Genomic DNA, 18,502 nt, shown 5'->3' on the forward strand with positions numbered 1-18,502 from the left:
AATGACACCTTCTAAGTGTAACACAGTTTTAAGTACCAAGCCATTATACACTTCTGGGACCTTTGAGCAGAGTCAAGTGCCAGTCTTCATGTCAGGGCACATGGGGATGAGGGAGTCATGTGTGCCCCAGCCTCTTCCCCCCACGCTCAGGTTACCTTGACAAGGGAATCAGTCGATGGGCTCCATCAAGCACTCAAGTGCAAATCAAGAGATAACAGCATGGACCACTGGACTGCAAAAGCAGTGAAAAAGCAACGTGACAGTATTGCTGTACCACAGAGGGCAGTTCACAGTATCGTTTATATTTCAATGGATATAAAATAACATAAATCCTTGAACACGGCATAATTGTGCAAATACTCGTAATTACTAGGTTTCCCCCACACTGATCTGTATATCAAAAAGACTGAGGTATAGAGTTAAACTTCCAGCTAAGTGGATCATTCTGCTGAACATAAGTCAATTACCTGTGTTCTACAAGTTAACAGGAAGGACAGAAGTAAAATTTTTTAATTCCTTATTATACAGTAATGATGACCTTGAATGGCAAGATTTCTGACACTTATCTTTGCAATAATAACTCAGATTAGATTATATTCTAATAGATTATATTCAATATAATTTTGGTTATTTTAAAACTGAGGACTTACTACCCATGAAAACACTAAAAAAGTTGCATTTATCAAAAAGACTATGAGCCAGAAAGCAAAAATATACAACTCTGCAGGTTTGCTCTATTTGCTTAAGGTTTAACACCATTAAAACTGTTAAATATATATATATGTTAGAAAACAGGCACAGCAAGAATTACAGTATTCTGTATTGTGTATCACCTTCCCAGAGTGCAAATTCACAGTGGATGGATGATTAACATTAAGGGAAAATTATTCCTCTGATTACCAGCAGGAGAGAGATAAAGTGAACGCAATATATTGCTGAATTTAGCACTATAATCACAAGAAGAATTTTTACAGATATATTGCAGCAGGGAATACTCCCAGTTTTACACACAGGAATTTCCTGAATCTAATATGTCATTTATTCCTGGCAAAGTCTGTCCTTTGTCTACGTATATTTCATTTTTCCTAAACAGAACAGCACTAAGCTACATAAGTGCTGGACCAACTTTTGCCAGATTTAACTACTGTATATAGTAAAGCTTTAGTAAAGCATTACATCTTATTATCTGAAAGGTGACCTAGAGGAGCACCTTAATCATCCTACCAGTTACAAAGGACATTTCAAAGCCTACAACGTACCTCATTTTAGAACAATTCACAGTAAGCTGTACTCTTGAAGATTCTTTTTTTTACTTTGTTTTGTGAAGATAAACAGCATAGAGTAAGGTGTCCTGACAGAGGGGAACTCTATACAAAGGCAAATGTGAACAGGAGAGGACTTTAAGCACATAGCAATCAACCTTTTAACTGTATTTTTCCTGTGACTCTCTGTATACTATTTTTGACAGCCCTGCAAATTTTTAGACCAGTTTTCCAGGCCTTATTTCCATTATAGTCAATAGTCCAGACACTTCCACTACCATCACAGTCCTGATGAAAATTAGACTTCCTTTCACTTCTTATCTTGCACCTTGTTTTGCTTTGTTCTGCAGTGAAGTCTTACCTTCATTAGATAACTTCATTATCTATCATTGTAAAAGCAACTGTGCTGCGAAAAATGCATCTCTTCATTGTCCGAATAAGGAAACGATAGACTCGGAGAGAAGGAACATGAAACGAAGCTCTTGTGATTAGCAAGCAGTAGCACGGAAAAATACGATTGTTTAAAATTATTCTATGCTATTTAGACATTTCTACTTTATGGAGAAAATTCTCTTCCATCCCCAATGCCAAGCACTGGAAACCAGCTTTGGCTCTAAGCATTTCTCAGGATTTTAGAGGAAGGGAATCTGCGACTACTATGACAAACCTGGGCTGCAGTAGCAATGCTGGTCCTGCATCCTGGCTCCATGAGCAACAAAACCATGGAGCTCTACCTCTGCCTAGCAAGTACTGGGTCTTTTCCTTACCAAACAGTTCTTCACATTCAGTACCACTGAGAAGCCCTGGACTGCCAAGCTCCTTACTGTACTCTTTGGAGAAGCCCAGACCTACCATTTGAGTTCAGCATGACATTCAGCATAAGTTCACATGGCCTGTGATTTCTGCTGTTGCTGTCAGCTGATGCCAGAGTACGACAGCCGAGCACAGGGCATATATGGCTCATCTGTTTGAAGTCTGTCTAAATTTTGACTCACAGAATGACTGTCGGTTTGCATTGAGCGACTCATGGATCACACATGCCATTACTCAGAGGTAACAGATTCAACATTATATTTGCAGCTCTCACTTATTTCACTCAAGCTAGTTCCCTGTAATATTCAGAAAAAAGCTAGACACCCCCTCAAAATAAAAAAAATTTGATTTCAAATGTTTGTGTTGTTATCTCAGTGCTCTGAAAATGATGTACATTTTAATCCAGACATCATTTTTATTTAATAGCCTGGCCATGATACCAGTTTCCAGAATACATGCCCAAACAATGAACATTTTTGTGAGCATAATATGTCCAATAACTAAGTACAGCTAGGTCAGCTGCTTAAAATTGCAGATCTTCTTTTACAGTATTTCCTTTTCTGAGTATATTTACATAATACAAAAATAGACCTTTAATTTCAATAAATTACAAACTCTTCTACCGTATTTTTTAACAGAACTGGGGCATTTAAATATTTTCAGATAATCTTTCTTTTTAAGGATATGATTTCAGTCACTTCAAAGTGCTACTTACAGCTTCATCTGCTCTACAGATTAAAAACATGCACAACAGAGGCAAGTTTTTAAATAGCATTCCTCACATTTTAGAAGAGATAATATTTGAAATTGCTTCTTATACTCCCCTGCCTGTTTGTGGAAAAAGGTGTTCAGCCGAGGTCCTGAGCATCCTGAGACAGCACAGACCAAATCCTTGTATCTGAAATGCTGCTTATGGCAAAAGGTACAGGCTTCACAGCACTGCTATGAGGACCTGGAACACACTTGCAGAGATTTTTATATTGAAACTACATTCCCATATTGCTGGTTGAAATACTTACTGCTTGCAGAGAATGAATTTTCATTCAGACCTGTAAAAATATTTTCAGCTTCAACGTATTTATGCAACGCTATGTCGAGATTTTGCTGCACTTAAACCCAAGCAAAACAAGCCTGCAGCTGCATAGTCAGTTCATCAACTAGCTTTTTGGAAAACAAGAATTTTATTTTCATGATTGTGCTGAATTCAGGATTAGAAAGCTCTTAAAAAAAATCTTTTACTTCATATGGAAAGATCTCAATGCCAGAAAAATTCAGGAGTATTGTATTGAATTATTCCCAAACAAAGTTTACAATTTTCAAATATGTAAATGCCTAAGCCTGGACAACTAAATCCTCATTTACTCTCATACATTACTGGGCTGGATTTCAGAGATTTTGAGAACTCTCAGTTATCTCTCTACTGCCAAGGAAGAACGTTGTGTGCACTTCTCTGTAAACCGAGGCACTTGCTGTGGTGATCAAATACAACATGTTGTCCACACATAGATGCCCCCACTTTTGAAATTTATTGATGAAGCCTCTGGCATTACCAGGTGCAAGTCAAAATAATGGTTATTAACCAAATTGTGGATTTGCTTGATTAGCAATGGAAAAGTGTCAGCGGCAGCCTATATCCCATTGCCCACTGCAGTGAGACCGATGATGCGCACTCCATTATCAGTATTTCAGAATACACATGCTTCACCTATTCAGTTCAGACAGAAATGAGACTGTTGTATTACACTGCCATGAGATGAACAAAAATTAATTTATCTCTAGCTATTCACTTTAGTATTTTAAATATTATTCTCTGTCTCACCTTTCCTCTTGCACCTACTGTAAACCCCCTCATCTCAGACCCTAAACCAGGAGGATCACAGCTACAAGCCATTTTGAAGGTCACCTCTAACTTCAGAGTATCTATTTCTCTAGGACTGAACGAGTCTTGGTGTTAGTTAAGTATAAAATATTTTCCTTTTGCTATGCTGTATGTGCATACAATAATGCAAATAACAGGAAATATTATTGCTAATACAGCACCATCAGCAAGATGCTGACCAGTTTCAAATCACTGCATACCTGGCTATCTGCAAAGTGAAGCTTACTTCTTAAAGTTCATAATATTAATAAAAGATGCTGACAGGCTGCTGGAGGTTTCCAGCTATAGAAAAATGCAAGAGGTTACAGTAGGGCCAGCCTTACCATTGAGAGAATCTGTTAAAAAACACAGGTCATTTATCCAGGGTTTATGCTACTGACACAACAGAATGGACATCCTGGGGACGTTGCCACCATTTTGCAAGCTGGGCCTGACGTCTGTACTGTTGCACTCTGGTAGCACAATCATCAGCACATGGTGAAATTAGTACCAGTCAAACAGTATTCAACTGTAAGGCCGCCTACAAAGCTTGAAGTCTTAAGCTGTTAGTACTCTTTAACACGATAATCTACAACTCTCTGTAAAAGCATCTAAAAGGTGGAACGCACATTCCACTACCGCTCTCAGAATCTTTGCCATTTCAATAATGAATAGAGCTGCTAAAAATCAGCTGCAGCTGGCAGAACTAATACTTGAGACAAAAGCAGGGAGACGTTGGGTTTTTTACATTCTCTCTTATGCCTGAGGAAATAGTGTATATATGGCTCCTTGCCCATCCACTCAAACACTTAAGTCACACACCTATGCCTCTGGAGATGGGTGTTTGTGTGTGTGGGAGGCAATGCACAGGGATGAGGCGAGGTCTGGCAGGCAGCACCACGGCCTGCTGAAACCTCAAACCACACTTCATGTACACAGTTTAGTGCTCACTTCATCCACAAACCCAAACTAGCATCCAGTCCATTTATGTATCCAAGCTCTTGCTTGCCCCATTCATGTACTAAAACCAGGACCCCGCTGATCGGGATGCCTGCCCCACTTCCTCACCTGACCACGTTGGGGTGCTCGAACGTCTCCAGGTGCCTCAAAACTGCCACCTCTCGGATGGTGGACAGCGGCATCCCCTCCTCGCTGGTCTGCACCCGCACCCTCTTCAGTGCAACAAAGCGACCTCCGTTCTTCAAGTCTCGGGCTTTGAACACCTTCCCGTAGGCTCCTTCTCCAATCTCAGCCACACATTCATACTGCTGGTCTGCCACGTTTGTGTTGTCTTTATCCATGCTGGCGCCGGTCCTCTTCCTCCCGTGATCCACGTGCCTTGGGATGGCTCTCAGTCTCACTTGCTTTCTGAAAACTAGTACTTTGCTCACGTTGCAGATAGGCCACGCACTCGGTACCTCTGCCAGAGGGACAGTAGGAAGTTCTCGCCCTCCTGTTCTTGTTCCTCTTCTGTACCGGACACAATGTCCCTCCTCTTTCAGCCACTAGGAATTATCATACAGTCTTTGGGAGCATTGTCTGTGTAAAGCCAATTAGATCTAGAGGACAAACCAAGCAAGAAAAGTGAGTTCAGTTTACTTCATTACTTTGCATTGTTCAAAAACTGAGACAATTAAGCTAATACAGTAGGCAGCTAGATGCAAAGCAAAAACGTGGTGCAAAGGAAGACACGAACCACCAGGGTGACACATGTCTCAACGTCCCTGCATGGCTGATACAACACTCCAAAGTTATCATGGTCTGCACAGAAGGCTACAATACACAGCTACAGAGCAACCGCGTGCTGTGGGATTTTACTGAGCAATGGCCTGAATAGGATGACCCTGAGACAGGGGTGATGGGGACGGCAGAGCTAACTATGCATGTGTGAGAGGAAGTTATGTCCAGGAACTTATGCCAGGATTGCAGGACTCAAATGTTTCTTCAGTGCATATGGTGGAGTCTTGCAAATATTACGGTTACTTATTTGTAAATAATAGCCTTTGGAGGTTTCAGCCTTGATCTGCTCTCCCCTGTGCTGAGCCCTGCATGAACATAGAGACAAGTTCCTGCCTCAAAGCGCCTGTGGGGAGGAGAAATATGTACGTATTTAAATGATGGTAATAGTATGCTACCGAGCATTGTGTGCTGAGATAGATTCAGAAATGCTCACTTTAGCAAACTTATTAACATGTAAGGGTTTTAGCTGTGGATATTGCTACTGCTGGGTGTGTGGCCAGCAGTTCCTTGCAGAGCAGCATGAAGAAAGATGGTCTTCAGGAGCAGCATGCTCTGCTGTCTAGTGCATGAGGCTGGAGAGCAGAAGCGCTTCCTTCTGCATCCAGTTTCATCCATACTTTCTGCAGGATGGTGGGCAAATCCTCTCCTCTCACAAAGCTCCACATCAACCCTCCCTCTTCCCCCTGCCCCTTTTTAATATAATGATATCGCGACCTCTGGGGCTGTAACCCTCTCCTACACTGCATTTTTACCGTGCTAGGATTAAAGAGCCCCAGACAGTTCAGTCGGGGATCCCCTAACTGGAACCCACGCATAAAGCCGGAGGTATTTTGGACATATACGCTGATCTTACACCTTAGTTGCAGATGAAAATAAAAGCAATCTAAAGAAAACCTGTCCCCGCTGCTCATCGCTTTTCCCCGGCTGCAGCCAGAGGCACCTCCCTGCCCCACCGACGCCAGCTGCCACCACCACAGCTGCCGCCGCACCGCCCGTCCACCGGGCAACCCCGCGGACCCCGCACCTCCGCGCCCGCAGCATCTCCGGGCGGCACCGAGCGCGGACCGCCGCGCCTTGCCCCCGCCGACGCGGGGGGACACCTGTCCCGTAGCTCCCCGGCCGGGGCCGCCCGCGCCGCATAGCCCGCACCGCGCCGCGCCCCGCAGCCGGCCCCGCAGCCTGCCCCGCGCCGCGCCGCGCCGCGCCCCGCAGCCCGCACCGCGCCGCGTCCTGCAGCCGGTCCCGCAGCCGGCCCCGCACCGCGCCGCGTCCTGCAGCCGACCCCGCACCGCGCCGCGCCGCGTCCTGCAGCGCGTCCTGCAGCCCGCCCCGCGCCGCGCCGCTGCGGAGCGCGCCCCCGGGCGGCGGGCAGCGGCGACGCCCGTGTGCGTGGCCGCGGGGGCGGCGGGCCTGCCTCGGCGCGGCCGCTGCGCCGGGTGGAAAGTTACCGCTCGCCCTCCCCGGGCACGGCGGGATACTGGGGTGCCCACCGGCCCACCCCTGTACCCCCCCGCCCCCCCCCCAGCCTCGGCACCGAGGTCCCCTCCGCGGGCGCCCCACACGCGGCGGGGGGACACGCGGGGAACGGCGTCCCCTCGCTCCTTCTCCGGGGGAGGGGGGGCGGGCGGCTCGGCTGCTCGGCAGGACTGCGAGGAGACCCCCCCCCCGGCGGGTCCCCGGGAGGGCACCCCCATCCCCCGCGGCCCCCTCGGCGGCCGCCGGCACGGGGAGCGCCCCCGCGCCGACCCCGAGGGGTTGCGGCGGCACGGTGGGGCGAGCTGCCCACGGCCCCGGCCGCCGAGGGGACGCGTCCGCGGTGGCGTCCGCGGCGGGGTGCGCGGCGTGGGCTCCCGGGCCGGGCGGGGGACGGCGTGTGGGCCACGCCGCCGGGCCGGGTGCGCGGAGCACATGGGCGCCCCGCGTTACCTGGTGTGCTCCGCGGCCGCCTCCACCGCCACCAGATCCCCAAATAATCCTCAGCCCCGGGGGGGTGGGGGTGGTTGGGGAGGGAGGGGGTGAGTCCTCCCTAAAACAAACCTCCCATTGAGCGAGGCGGGGTGGAGAGCCGGCCCGGGGTCTGCCCCTTCACATGGCGATGTCTCCGGCAGGTCCCGGCAGCGGCCGCCCGGGCCACACAGGTAGCTGCTCCGCGGCTCGGCCGCCCTCGGCTCGCATCCTCCCGCCGCCGCCGCCGCCGCCGCCGCCGGGCTGCACCTTGGCGCAGAAGGCAGCTCGCACTCGAACCCCAGCCCGCTCCTCCCGCCCTCGCCCTGCCCGGGGAGAATGAGAACGCGAAATTAAAAATCGCGGCCGGCGGCCCCCGGGGAGCTGCAGCGCCGCGACCGCAGCCCCGCCGGCCGCAGCCTGCCGGTGCGGGGCTCGGGCACCGGCCCTCGGCGCTGCCGCCGCTCCGCCGCTGCCCCCGGCGCTGCGCTGCGCTGCCCCTCCTCGCTCGCTCCCTCGGCCTCTGTTCAGCCTGGGAGCAGCAGCAGCTTGCTGCCTGTTTTCTTTTTTTTTCTTCCCCTCTCCTCAACTTTTTTTTTTTTTTTTTTTTTTCCCCTTGCTTTCCCACGCTGGCTGAATGTGACTTGACCCCGTTTCAAAAAAGTTTGACATAGTGCTTCAACATTTCCGCATTCCTCCCCAACTACAAAGGCTGCAGCCGCCTCCTTCTGCTTTCTGTCTCTGCTCTCTGTCTTCACACTCAATGAAATCCTTCATGTGCCTCTGCCAAAGGCGGCCGCATACCGCAAGGGTCGCCGCGAGCGCCGCGGCCAGGCATGGCCCGGGGCGAGGCGCCCCGGGGGGTCCCGGCAGGGCCCGGCCCCGGCAGGGCCCGGCCCCGGCCCCGGCCCCGCCGCCGTGCTCGGCGCTGCACGGACGCGGGCTCAGCCGGCTGCGGCAGCACTGAGAAGCCTGACTCATTCCTAGGGCTCAGTGTGCAAGGCGCTGGGAAATAACCCGTTTTTTGGTTTGGGGTTTTTTTTCCCCTTCCTGGGAAATAACCGTAATTCCCCCCCCCCCCCCCGAAAAACGCGGATTCTTCCGTGCTCTTTTGCTCCTTTCCATCCACAGAGAGCACAGAGCCCCGGCAGGAAGCGCCCATGAATGCTTTCGGGAAGCATCAAGAAACTTCGTTGCTGAAGAACCCCCACCCTCCAGCAAAGTCTTTGCCCCGACAGGATTGCGGCTGGAGATGCAGGGGGCAGGGGGGCGAGGAGGGCAGGGTGTGCGAAGGAGCTGGGCACGTAGTGAGCCCGTTCTCTGATGCAGAGAACATTTTGTACAGAGCCGATTCCTACAAATATTGAAACTCGCCGCAGAAAAAAAAATCACAGAAGAGATGCTAATCTACACTGTCTCCATGGGGGAAAACACACATCTGGACTGCCTAATTCCCAGTTCTCCCAGCTGGTACCCTCCAGCACGTCCTTTTCAGGACCTCAAGGATGATTATAGTCCAGCTCCAGAACCAGTTCTTATGGTGGTTTAACTGGGAGGGAGTGGACCCAGATCCCCTCTTACAATGGGAAGCATAATTTAAGTGGGTTTGTAACTGAAAAAGTGTATGTCAAGGACTTGCCATCATACACCGATTTAGAATAAGTAAAAAATAGGTCTAATACTGTACAAATGAAAAAAAAAAAAATCAGAAAGCAGCATATAATATAGTTACTCTATCTGGACTCACAGTGCTACCAAGCCTATATGAAATCCTATAGCTTAAATAAAATTTGTTTTCCTGGCTTCAAAACTGACCCCAGCTATTCCACATGCCCTTCCCATTTTTGAGAGGTTTAGAAGCAGCACCTGGAGGGCTGGTGAGGGGAAACTGGCTGAAAGCAGAGGGGAGACCTCTGATTTTCCCCTGGAGAAAAGAGGGAGCTGGTACCACTCACGCCTTCCAAGGGAAAGGCCAGCAGCATGTGAGTGTTTGCAGAAGACCATGCATATTTTGCAAGAGCTTAATTTATGTTCATAATATATTTTAGTTTAAATCACATAAATTCCTCAACAACTTCTGCAGTCCATGATTTATCAGAAAAAGATGCTGAAATTAATGGCAAACTCCATAACCTTTAAATATGAAAGTGTCAAAGATTCAAATACACAGATCAAATTTTATATTTTTTTTAAAGATGTGAAAAATCACATCACATTGAAAGGTTCATATGCAGATACGCTACCTCCCTCTGTTTCTGTTTTGTAACATTTATGGTTTTCTTAAATGTATCTTCTTTCTTTCTTTTTCTCTTTCTCTTTTCTTTTCCCTTTCCTTCCTTTCTTTCTTTTCTTTCTTTCTATTTCTTTCTTTCTCTCTTTCTATTTCTCTCTTTCTCTTTCTTTCTCTCTTTTTCTTAACCTAATATTTAGTCAGCTGTAACAAGCTTGGTACAGAAAACCCTCCTCAGGTTCCAGAGACATTAGCTGTCTCGCTTTACATGCAAAAGGCTTCACTTTTGGGGGAAGAAGAAGTGAAGTCTTGGTTTCTGTCTCCCCCTGAAGATCTCTGGATCTTTACACTCCAGTCGGACTTTGTTCCCAAGGAGGGACTGCGAGGGGCATCGGGTCCTTTGGCCAGGTGCATGTGCAGCTTCATGTTCAGGATGAATGTGGAAGGGAGATTTCTGCAGTCCCCTGACATTTACCTCTGTGCTGAAACATGCTGATTTATCATTCTCCTAATAAACAGTGTTCAAACACAAACTCACCCTTTCATCCCATATTGTCCCAATATTTTTAGGGAGTGTATGTAATGGTTCTGTCCTTTAGAAGTGTTTTATCTGCCTTTCTGTGTGGTGATGCCAGTAGAGATTGCCATGGGAGATTATAATGCTTGTGCTATCAAACTGAATTAATTTAAAACATGAAAGTGCCACATAGTTAATGTGGCTTTATATGATCCTCAAATTTTTTTCAGGGACTTTTTACAAAAATGCTGTCACTATTTTTTTTCTTTTTCTCCACCTGAAGATCAGGTAAACAAACCACTTCATCTCCCAAAGTATAGAATTCAAAGAAGCTATACAAACCTTCAAAATTACCTAAACCAATTTTCTCAATTTTCTTTATATACAAGTTAAGTGATTTCAGGAAGAAATTTCCAAACATGATTAGATATAAACATCAGCTAAAATGGATGATATTACCAATAATTTGTTGTAGAGGCTGAAATTACTTACCTGAATTGTTGGAATTCTTTGAAAATATAAAACCTACTACATTTGTTTTAAAGTTCAAAGTCAAGAAGATGTTTCAAATAATATACATTTTAGAATAGTTATAAGTAATCAAAACATACACTGTAAATAAAGGTGGGGTTTTTCTTTTCATAACAGCCTTTAAAATGTTTAATCTTTTGTTTTCATGAAAACAACATTGTACTTTTAACATTTCTGATTTAGAACAGGTAAGTATACATTTATTTTTTATCAACAACGGAGCTTTCCCCATAGAGAAATTAATAAACCCCTTATTTCTTTTATAATTTAAAAAACCTTAATTTTTTGAAATTTACAGCTATTTTGAGAAATTAATGTTTTAAGAAGTTTATTAAATATTATTATGAAATTAATTCTGAATACCGTTTGTTGCTAATTCTAAACTTCCTTAATTCTAAAGTATTTTTTGTGCTAGAAAAAACAAAAATATGGGAATGTGTATTGAAAGAGGAAGAAAAGAAATTTCTTTCTACGTCACTGTTTTCCGATTTTCCATCAACTTTTTCTTTGTGAAAACATGTTTTTCAATATTTTTCAATTCCAGTATTTTTAATTCTAGTATTTTTTTAAAATCACAGTGAAAAAGAGAAACAACTTATACTGAAATGCATTTAAAAAGGAAAATTCTAATGTATTATTTGAATTGGTATTAAATTGCAATCAAACTCCATTAAATCTAAAAAGAAATTATGTTATATGTTGTGTATAAATAATTTTCATAAAATGAGGTCTGTAATGTTTTGCTGGAAACAATGAATAAGCCGGTGGTGTGGAAATGGATAACAGGCAATTACCAGAATGAGTATAAAGCAGTTGATTAAAATAAGCTGGTAGTGGTGGGCAATACCAAGAAGTGTGATGAATAGACTAAGACTTTCAGAAAGGATGAGACACAGTGTATTGTTTTGCTTTGTGTATTTTATCTGTGTTTCGGGAACAGCTGAGGTTCTGCTGGGGATTCACAGTTTGATCTTACAAGAAGTGTTCTACAAAACAGCATGAAACTTCCTTTTCAAAGTACAGATTTTCATAAAGCTTTTGGAAAATAATTTGCTTTGATTATGGTGTTATTGCTGGTTTTTTTTTTTGTTGACTTGCATGTGCAGTCTCAGTTAAAATGATTTTTAACTAAATTTTTCTGGGCTTTTATCCTCAAGAAAACACCTGAACTGATGAGAGACCAACTATTGTTGTAGTAGAGAGACATCAGTCAACTGTTGTGAATATGAATATTTAGAACCTGCAGTAGCCAGAATCTGTTTTAAAATGGTAGCATAAATTATAGCTTTTTAGAAGTTCCCTTTAGCAAGTCAAAAGAGGTTTTAAAACCCAAACAATTAGTATTTATACTGCATAGAAAATTATTCCTGAAAAGATATTTCAGATACCACATCTCATACCAAACTTGGGAAATAATTATTTTCACCTATCATTAGCTGTGTTATACATGTGTGAAAATGGACTATAAATATGTACTAAATATTTTAAAGCTACTTTTAATGAAGCATAGGCATAATGAGAAATGTGATATAACTGAACACTAAGAATTAATTACAGTGTGAAATATTAAAATATTTTCCATATGTACCTTCTTAGGTAGTTGAACAAGAACACACACAAAAAAATTAATTCATATTTACAGAAAAAAATTGATTAACATTCACATAATGTTTTAACTAATTCAAGTGAGAGAAAATAGTCTAATCCATGTAAAATGTATACAGTCACTGCATAATTGGCAGTGATTAGGGCATCTAAGCCAGTTACAGTATGATTGTTCAGTTTATTTCTCTTTCAATCAGAGCCTTTGTTCATAGCAGATAATTTTATGTTTTACAAATTGTATCTTTCCGTCATTACAGTAATAAACTATACTGTGGGGCTATTGTTTCTCAGTACAAAGAACCATAACATGTTAGGCATTTAAGCATACACATATTTCCTCATATTTGTTTGTGTATGCTTTAGTAATTACCAGTCACAGGAGTGGCCAAGAAACATGCCATGTGAAAAGCATGCCTACAACTAACACAAGCCTGTTTGCTCCAATAGCCTCTCAATAGTCTCTGAATATTCCAAGGAATGCACCTGAGTGAATCCACCAGCCATATTTTTATCCAGCTCTTAAGGCAAGAGCCAGTGAACTTCATTGGCTTTCTTCAGAAAGCTGACTTTGGGGATTATTACACAATGGAAGATCAAGGGCAAAATGTATACCTATTGTCAAAAACCCAGCTCAATATTTTTATTTGCATCGTACCCTCAAAGCTTTCGCTAGGAGCTGGGTCTCCTTTTGCACTCCACGCTGTGCAGCATCATACTGAAAGGCAGTCTTTGCACCAAATTGCTTGCAGTCAGAGCCAGGGAAATGGAAGGATAGAGGTGGAAAAAGATTTGCTGAAAATCACACTGCAGATCAGTAGGGAAAAAATAAAGCAAGAAGATGGAGTTCTGTGGAGCCCTGATCCTATAATCTAGCACAGGGGTAGATAAACTGTGGCATGCATGCTGCAGACAGTGTCCAAGGTGGTGGGGTCCTGGTGGCATGTTTTACTCCATGGGACTGGCAGCCGGGCTGTGCCACTGTGGAAGTTGCTAGGTAATCCAAATCCCTGACAGGAGTGACAATGGGGAAGCAAGCCAGCGGGGTCTGCTGAGACGGGCACTGCCAGCTCATCCCGGGACCCCATGGCATGCAGCACGAGGTGGGACTCCCAAGGAGCTGGTGCCATCTCCCATCTGTGGTCTCTTGCTGGCACTCTTCCTTTCAGCTCAGAGTGCTGAGCCGAGGGGTTTCTGTCTTGGCCTCAGGATTAAGATTTTTTTGGAATAGGGCTAACAGGGGCAGAAATATCGGCCACCCTGAAGTTGGCAATAGCCAACAATTGAGGGACACAGTAGAGAAGGGACCTTCTTCCAAGTGTTTTTTGTGATTTGCAGCCATTGCTCATTGGCATTATATTCTACGCTTCTTTATAGCAATATTTGGCATGGGTAAGATTCTTCTCTCTTCCTTTCTGCTCTCTTTATTTGTTTTAGTGGCTTTTACATCTGCTTCAGATAAGTGTATTTACATCTGTGCATATATATTCAGTGCATGGCCAAATCTTTTTTTCTTCACGCCTTTTGTAGAACACTTATTCTTAATCTCTGTTTTCCATTCAGTGTAGGAGAGAAGCGGAGACAGATCTTTAACTGTGAAAACTGATGCCCGTGGAAGCTTTCAAAGAAAACCCTGTTTGATTTGTACACCATAATCCCAAACTTTCTGTGTCATTCAGGTCTTAAAAAATGACTCACAATATGACTTATTTTAACATGCAGCTGTGATCAGGAAAGTTGGCCACAGAAAATAGGACTTTAGTCAGCTGATCTGGTCCCAAGTAAACATAGTCTTATCTGTTGGTAACAGTGACTAATACAAGATTTTATAAATTTTTTTTCTGTTAGTGTTTCACAGAAAGGGAACAGACTTTGAATGTAGATAATTCATGAACCAGGGTCTTAAGCATGTTCCAGTTGTGGGTTTCCTTCTGTCATGCAGAAAGAACCTTCCTTATCCCAAAGCCCACACGGCGTTTATCCAGTGGGTGGCCAGTAAGCCTTTTTTGTGCTGCACTTGGGAATTAAGTAAATTTGATCTGGAAATGCCAGTTCACCCAGAACTCCAGCATGCCATCTGTACAGTCACATTTCAGAGAGAAATGGCATATTTGTTCCTGCTTAATGAAAAATGCAGTAACGTTTGTCACAGCATGCTAGAAAAACTGGTGTGTAAGATAGGAACATGCCCAAAGTATGATATCACTGTAAGTTAATGAACATTTAGCCAATAAATCAAATAGAAATAGGACCACATACAATCTCTGGTGTCAGTCAGTAAAAATAAATGTAATGAAAATTAAGTTGAAATTATGTAGCATTTGACTGCAGAAAAAATGGTGTAAAACCGGTGGGAGCTGGTAAGAAACTGCTGCCCTAAAGCACCAAAGAAGCATCATGTCTTATCAGTCAAGTGATGGAGGGGATAAGGAATGGCTGCAGTTCAGCAGCTGCAATAGGGAGCTGTGTTTTATTATATAGAAATAACTGAGAGTTATGTTGTATCATTGATTGATTTATATGAGTCTATCACATCTGTGCTGTTTATTGATCTATATCAAGAAACAACTAGCTTAATTTACAGCACAGATCTATGTTAGGCATAAAAAGACACTTTCTAAAGCCAAGCATATAGTTAAGTACAATTATTCTAACATAGGGTCAGGCAACCATAAGAGGCAAATATCTTTTGAGAATGATCTAATCCTGCTGCAGACAACTGGGATGGACTAGGTCATTCTGAGATCATCTCCCATCTAGCTGTATGCGTTTCTGATTACTTACTGTTCCTGAGTACAAAGACAGTAATAGTATATAAGCACCAACAACAGCTGTCACAGAATGCATAAAATTTTGGATATAAGAAAGTCATTTCACATATTCTGGAAAAGCACTGGGAACATGGAAACCCTGTAGCTAACTGCTCTCTAACATATAGTAGCAAGTGTCTAATACTGATCATGCTGCCTACAGTGTCACATCAGTGCACCCACCTCTGTTTCTTCCCAGTTAGCTGGTAAATACATAGCAATGATTTGAAAAGGGGAAAACTTAGTCTGCCTTACACAATTCCATGGATTAATAAACTGGAATAAGAAGGAAGGCAAAACTTTAAGAGCAACCAAAATTAGTAGGAATGACAACAAATTATACCAGCCAGTATAATGTACCTGTATTTGGCATCCAGTGATGCCACTTATGTGTAAACTGTCATAAATGACAAGCACAATGCTGCTAATGTTGGTAAGTGATGTCAATATACTTACCTATCATATCATCTAGAATGCCCATCCAGTTTAAATTAGAAACTTTATTAGATAAAGATACATATTTATAAATTATGTATATTACACTGCCTACAAAACTGACTGTATTGTTCTTATCTCTATGAAGTTATATCTGTGTAATGTTGAAGGAATAGTTGCCTTGTCAAGTGGTATGGAGGTTGTTGTGGATTCTTCATCTCACACTAGTGCCATAGGGTAGGGACTGATGGCTTCTGGTAAACAATACTTTAATGTTGCCCATGACACAGGCTTAGAAATACAGTGCTGTTGAATCCAAATTGTCTCTGTTATTGATTTTATTATACTGCACATTTGTGTAGACCTCAATATTTCTATAGCAGGCACAAAATGCAATGTATGCTGAAGTCATGTAGATAACAATGGCTATAAAATGTTGCTGTCCACCGTGTTAAAGGAAAATTAGACTTTGCAAATAATGCACAGGTGTGTTTTCAGGATAAAAGCACTTCTGCCAGTATTCTGTAGAGTATAGTATGATCTCATTGCACATAGATTTACATGCATAACTTGTATTAAAATCAATCAATGTTACTTGCATAAATGCCCTTGCTTGTCCACAGGAATAATGTATCCCTTAAGGCTGCAATACAGTTTAATTTGTTTAGTAAATGCAATGTAATACTACAGTATGAAAAAGACTTGGGAAACTAATGTTGAGCATGCACTAACTCATTTCAGGAACATTCCAGATTCATAAATACACGAGCTGTTTATTATCTACACATACCAGAAAGCTTCTATCAAATATCATTATGCAATAGATTATGTACAATGGATGCCTGACAATATTTCCTACTTGTATGACCACTATTATTGGATGGTCAGTTCTGAGTATGCAGTCTGGCCTTAATCAAGAGATACTTTCCTTAAGCTGCTTTAGAAAATGAATTTTTTGGTTTCATGCCTGGTGCAAGCAATGTGCAGTACTTATTAAAAGCCAACACTGATGTCAGAATGTGACGTTTCTAATTTCTATACCAAGCAGAGGAGGTAAACATGGGATTTCAGGTACCAGATAATAGCAACAGCCAATAAAAAAAAAAAATAAAATAGGAACAGCTACACTGGGTCAGAACAAAGATCTCTATAGTGCAGTCTGACAGTGGTAAATAATGTATGCCTAGGAGAAGAGTTTAGGCATAGTACTATTGGTTCCTTGGTCTATTAATACTTTTTCAAGATAAAGGAAATTGTCTGGTGCCTAGAACTAGGGATTAAAACCCCAAAGCTCAAGTTCCTAACCTTGCCTCTGCTATTAGTACATTAAAGTGAGCACATAAGAAACAGTGTGTGCACCAGTCCAGCCATTGCTAAAATGATTTCCTTACCCCTCTTTCACAGGGTGAAGACAGTGAAGGGTCGTACACAAGGGAGCACTGTCATTATTTATGACAGTGAAGTAAAATCATTTATCTCTTCCTAGCTAAGAATATCCTGAACTTTAATGAGAAATTGCATCACCTTTCAAGCGTGGGTGTACATAGGCGCACATGCGTGTACACACACAGCTCAAATATTTTGCTCTGAACAAGATCTAACATCACTGACAAAACCTCACCAGGTATTAAAAAGAGATGACATTAAAAGTCAAAATAATTATCTGAGGGTTAAAACTATATAATTATGTATTTTGTGATAATGTAAATATATTGAAATCAGATTTAATAAATTGCAAAGTTATGAACAAAATTGTACCAAATACTTGGGCTCCTTCTAAGGTGAGAGACCTGGGAGTGCTGCAGTACTCCGTGTCAGGGCAAGACCAGGGTGTGTACAACTCCCTCTTCCTCCTCCTTTCCCTATTCTCTATGCCCCACTTTCTGCAGAAAGTAAACCCAGGTTTCTGGGCTGGACAGGACCTGCAGCACCTTCCTGCCAGGACAGAGAGACAGAACCCGGTGACTTAGTGGGGTTCCTCACTGCAGATCGGCTTAGATGTTCTTCTGAGTTTTCTAACACCTGACTAACAAACATAGCTATTTTATTATTTTTTTTGTTTCCTAAAAGCTTTGCCATGTCAAAATTTACTGCACATATTTTCTAAGTACTTAGGGAAAAAACGAACCAGAAGCAAGAACAGAAACCAATAAAGGAGATAGGTGTATACAGCCTGCTTCATCCAGCCTGTCCACTATTGGTGTAAGAGCAGCTCTTATTTAAATCTTTTAAAGTCTCTCTGCTTCACTGATTAAACTTCCCTGACCTGTTTTTATGTCACAACTGAAAACATCAACCAGATCTACCCTTTGGCACAGTTCAGAAGTGAACCTCTCCATACTAGTTCTATGACTGAATGTTTCAGTTTATTCTTATATATGGCTCGATTCCAGGAAAGACTAATGCATCAAAAAACTTGCAAGGAATTTGGATGTCCAGATTTATAATCACAGTCCTGAAAACTCCCACTCTCCTACTGCCTAAACTGAAGTACACCGAATTCAGTAATTCAGGTTTCTGCATTTGGGGATACAGCTATTTCCAGAAATGTCCAAGAGTAAGGTAGTACAAAAGTCATTAAGACAGTAATTTTAAAAATCTACGAAGAACAAGAGGCTTCTCATAAGTCTATCTGAAGGCAGAAGACTGGTTCCTTTCTAAGTATATGTTTACATATTGTTTCCCCAGTCCTTGAAAGCTCTTAACGGTTACGAGTAACAGCTTTGCTGTAACACCTGCCATTCAGAGAAAAAGAGATTG

General features: G+C 43.0%; 1 protein-coding gene across 4 annotated transcripts in view; it reads right to left on the reverse strand.

Annotated features, from left to right (window-relative positions):
• The window catches only part of CDK6 (cyclin dependent kinase 6), a 219,728-nt gene that overhangs the window by 132,517 nt on the left and 68,709 nt on the right, over nucleotides 1-18,502 (reverse strand). Inside the window, exons 1-2 of one of the 4 annotated variants that reach the window (XM_075049339.1) lie at nucleotides 7,711-8,436; nucleotides 5,002-5,492 (exon numbers count right to left, since the gene is read on the reverse strand). In XM_075049339.1, coding sequence (XP_074905440.1) covers nucleotides 5,002-5,234 — 233 coding nt within the window. In that variant the 5' untranslated portion in view covers nucleotides 5,235-5,492; nucleotides 7,711-8,436. Of the gene's footprint in view, nucleotides 1-5,001; nucleotides 5,493-6,892; nucleotides 7,150-7,599; nucleotides 8,437-18,502 lie in introns of those variants that run through there. The other 3 variants (XM_075049327.1, XM_075049349.1, XM_075049354.1) reach the window with 3 other exon arrangements.

This window comes from Buteo buteo, chromosome 2 (genome assembly GCF_964188355.1).
Source record: "Buteo buteo chromosome 2, bButBut1.hap1.1, whole genome shotgun sequence".
In the NCBI taxonomy this organism is placed as follows: Eukaryota; Metazoa; Chordata; class Aves; order Accipitriformes; family Accipitridae; genus Buteo; species Buteo buteo.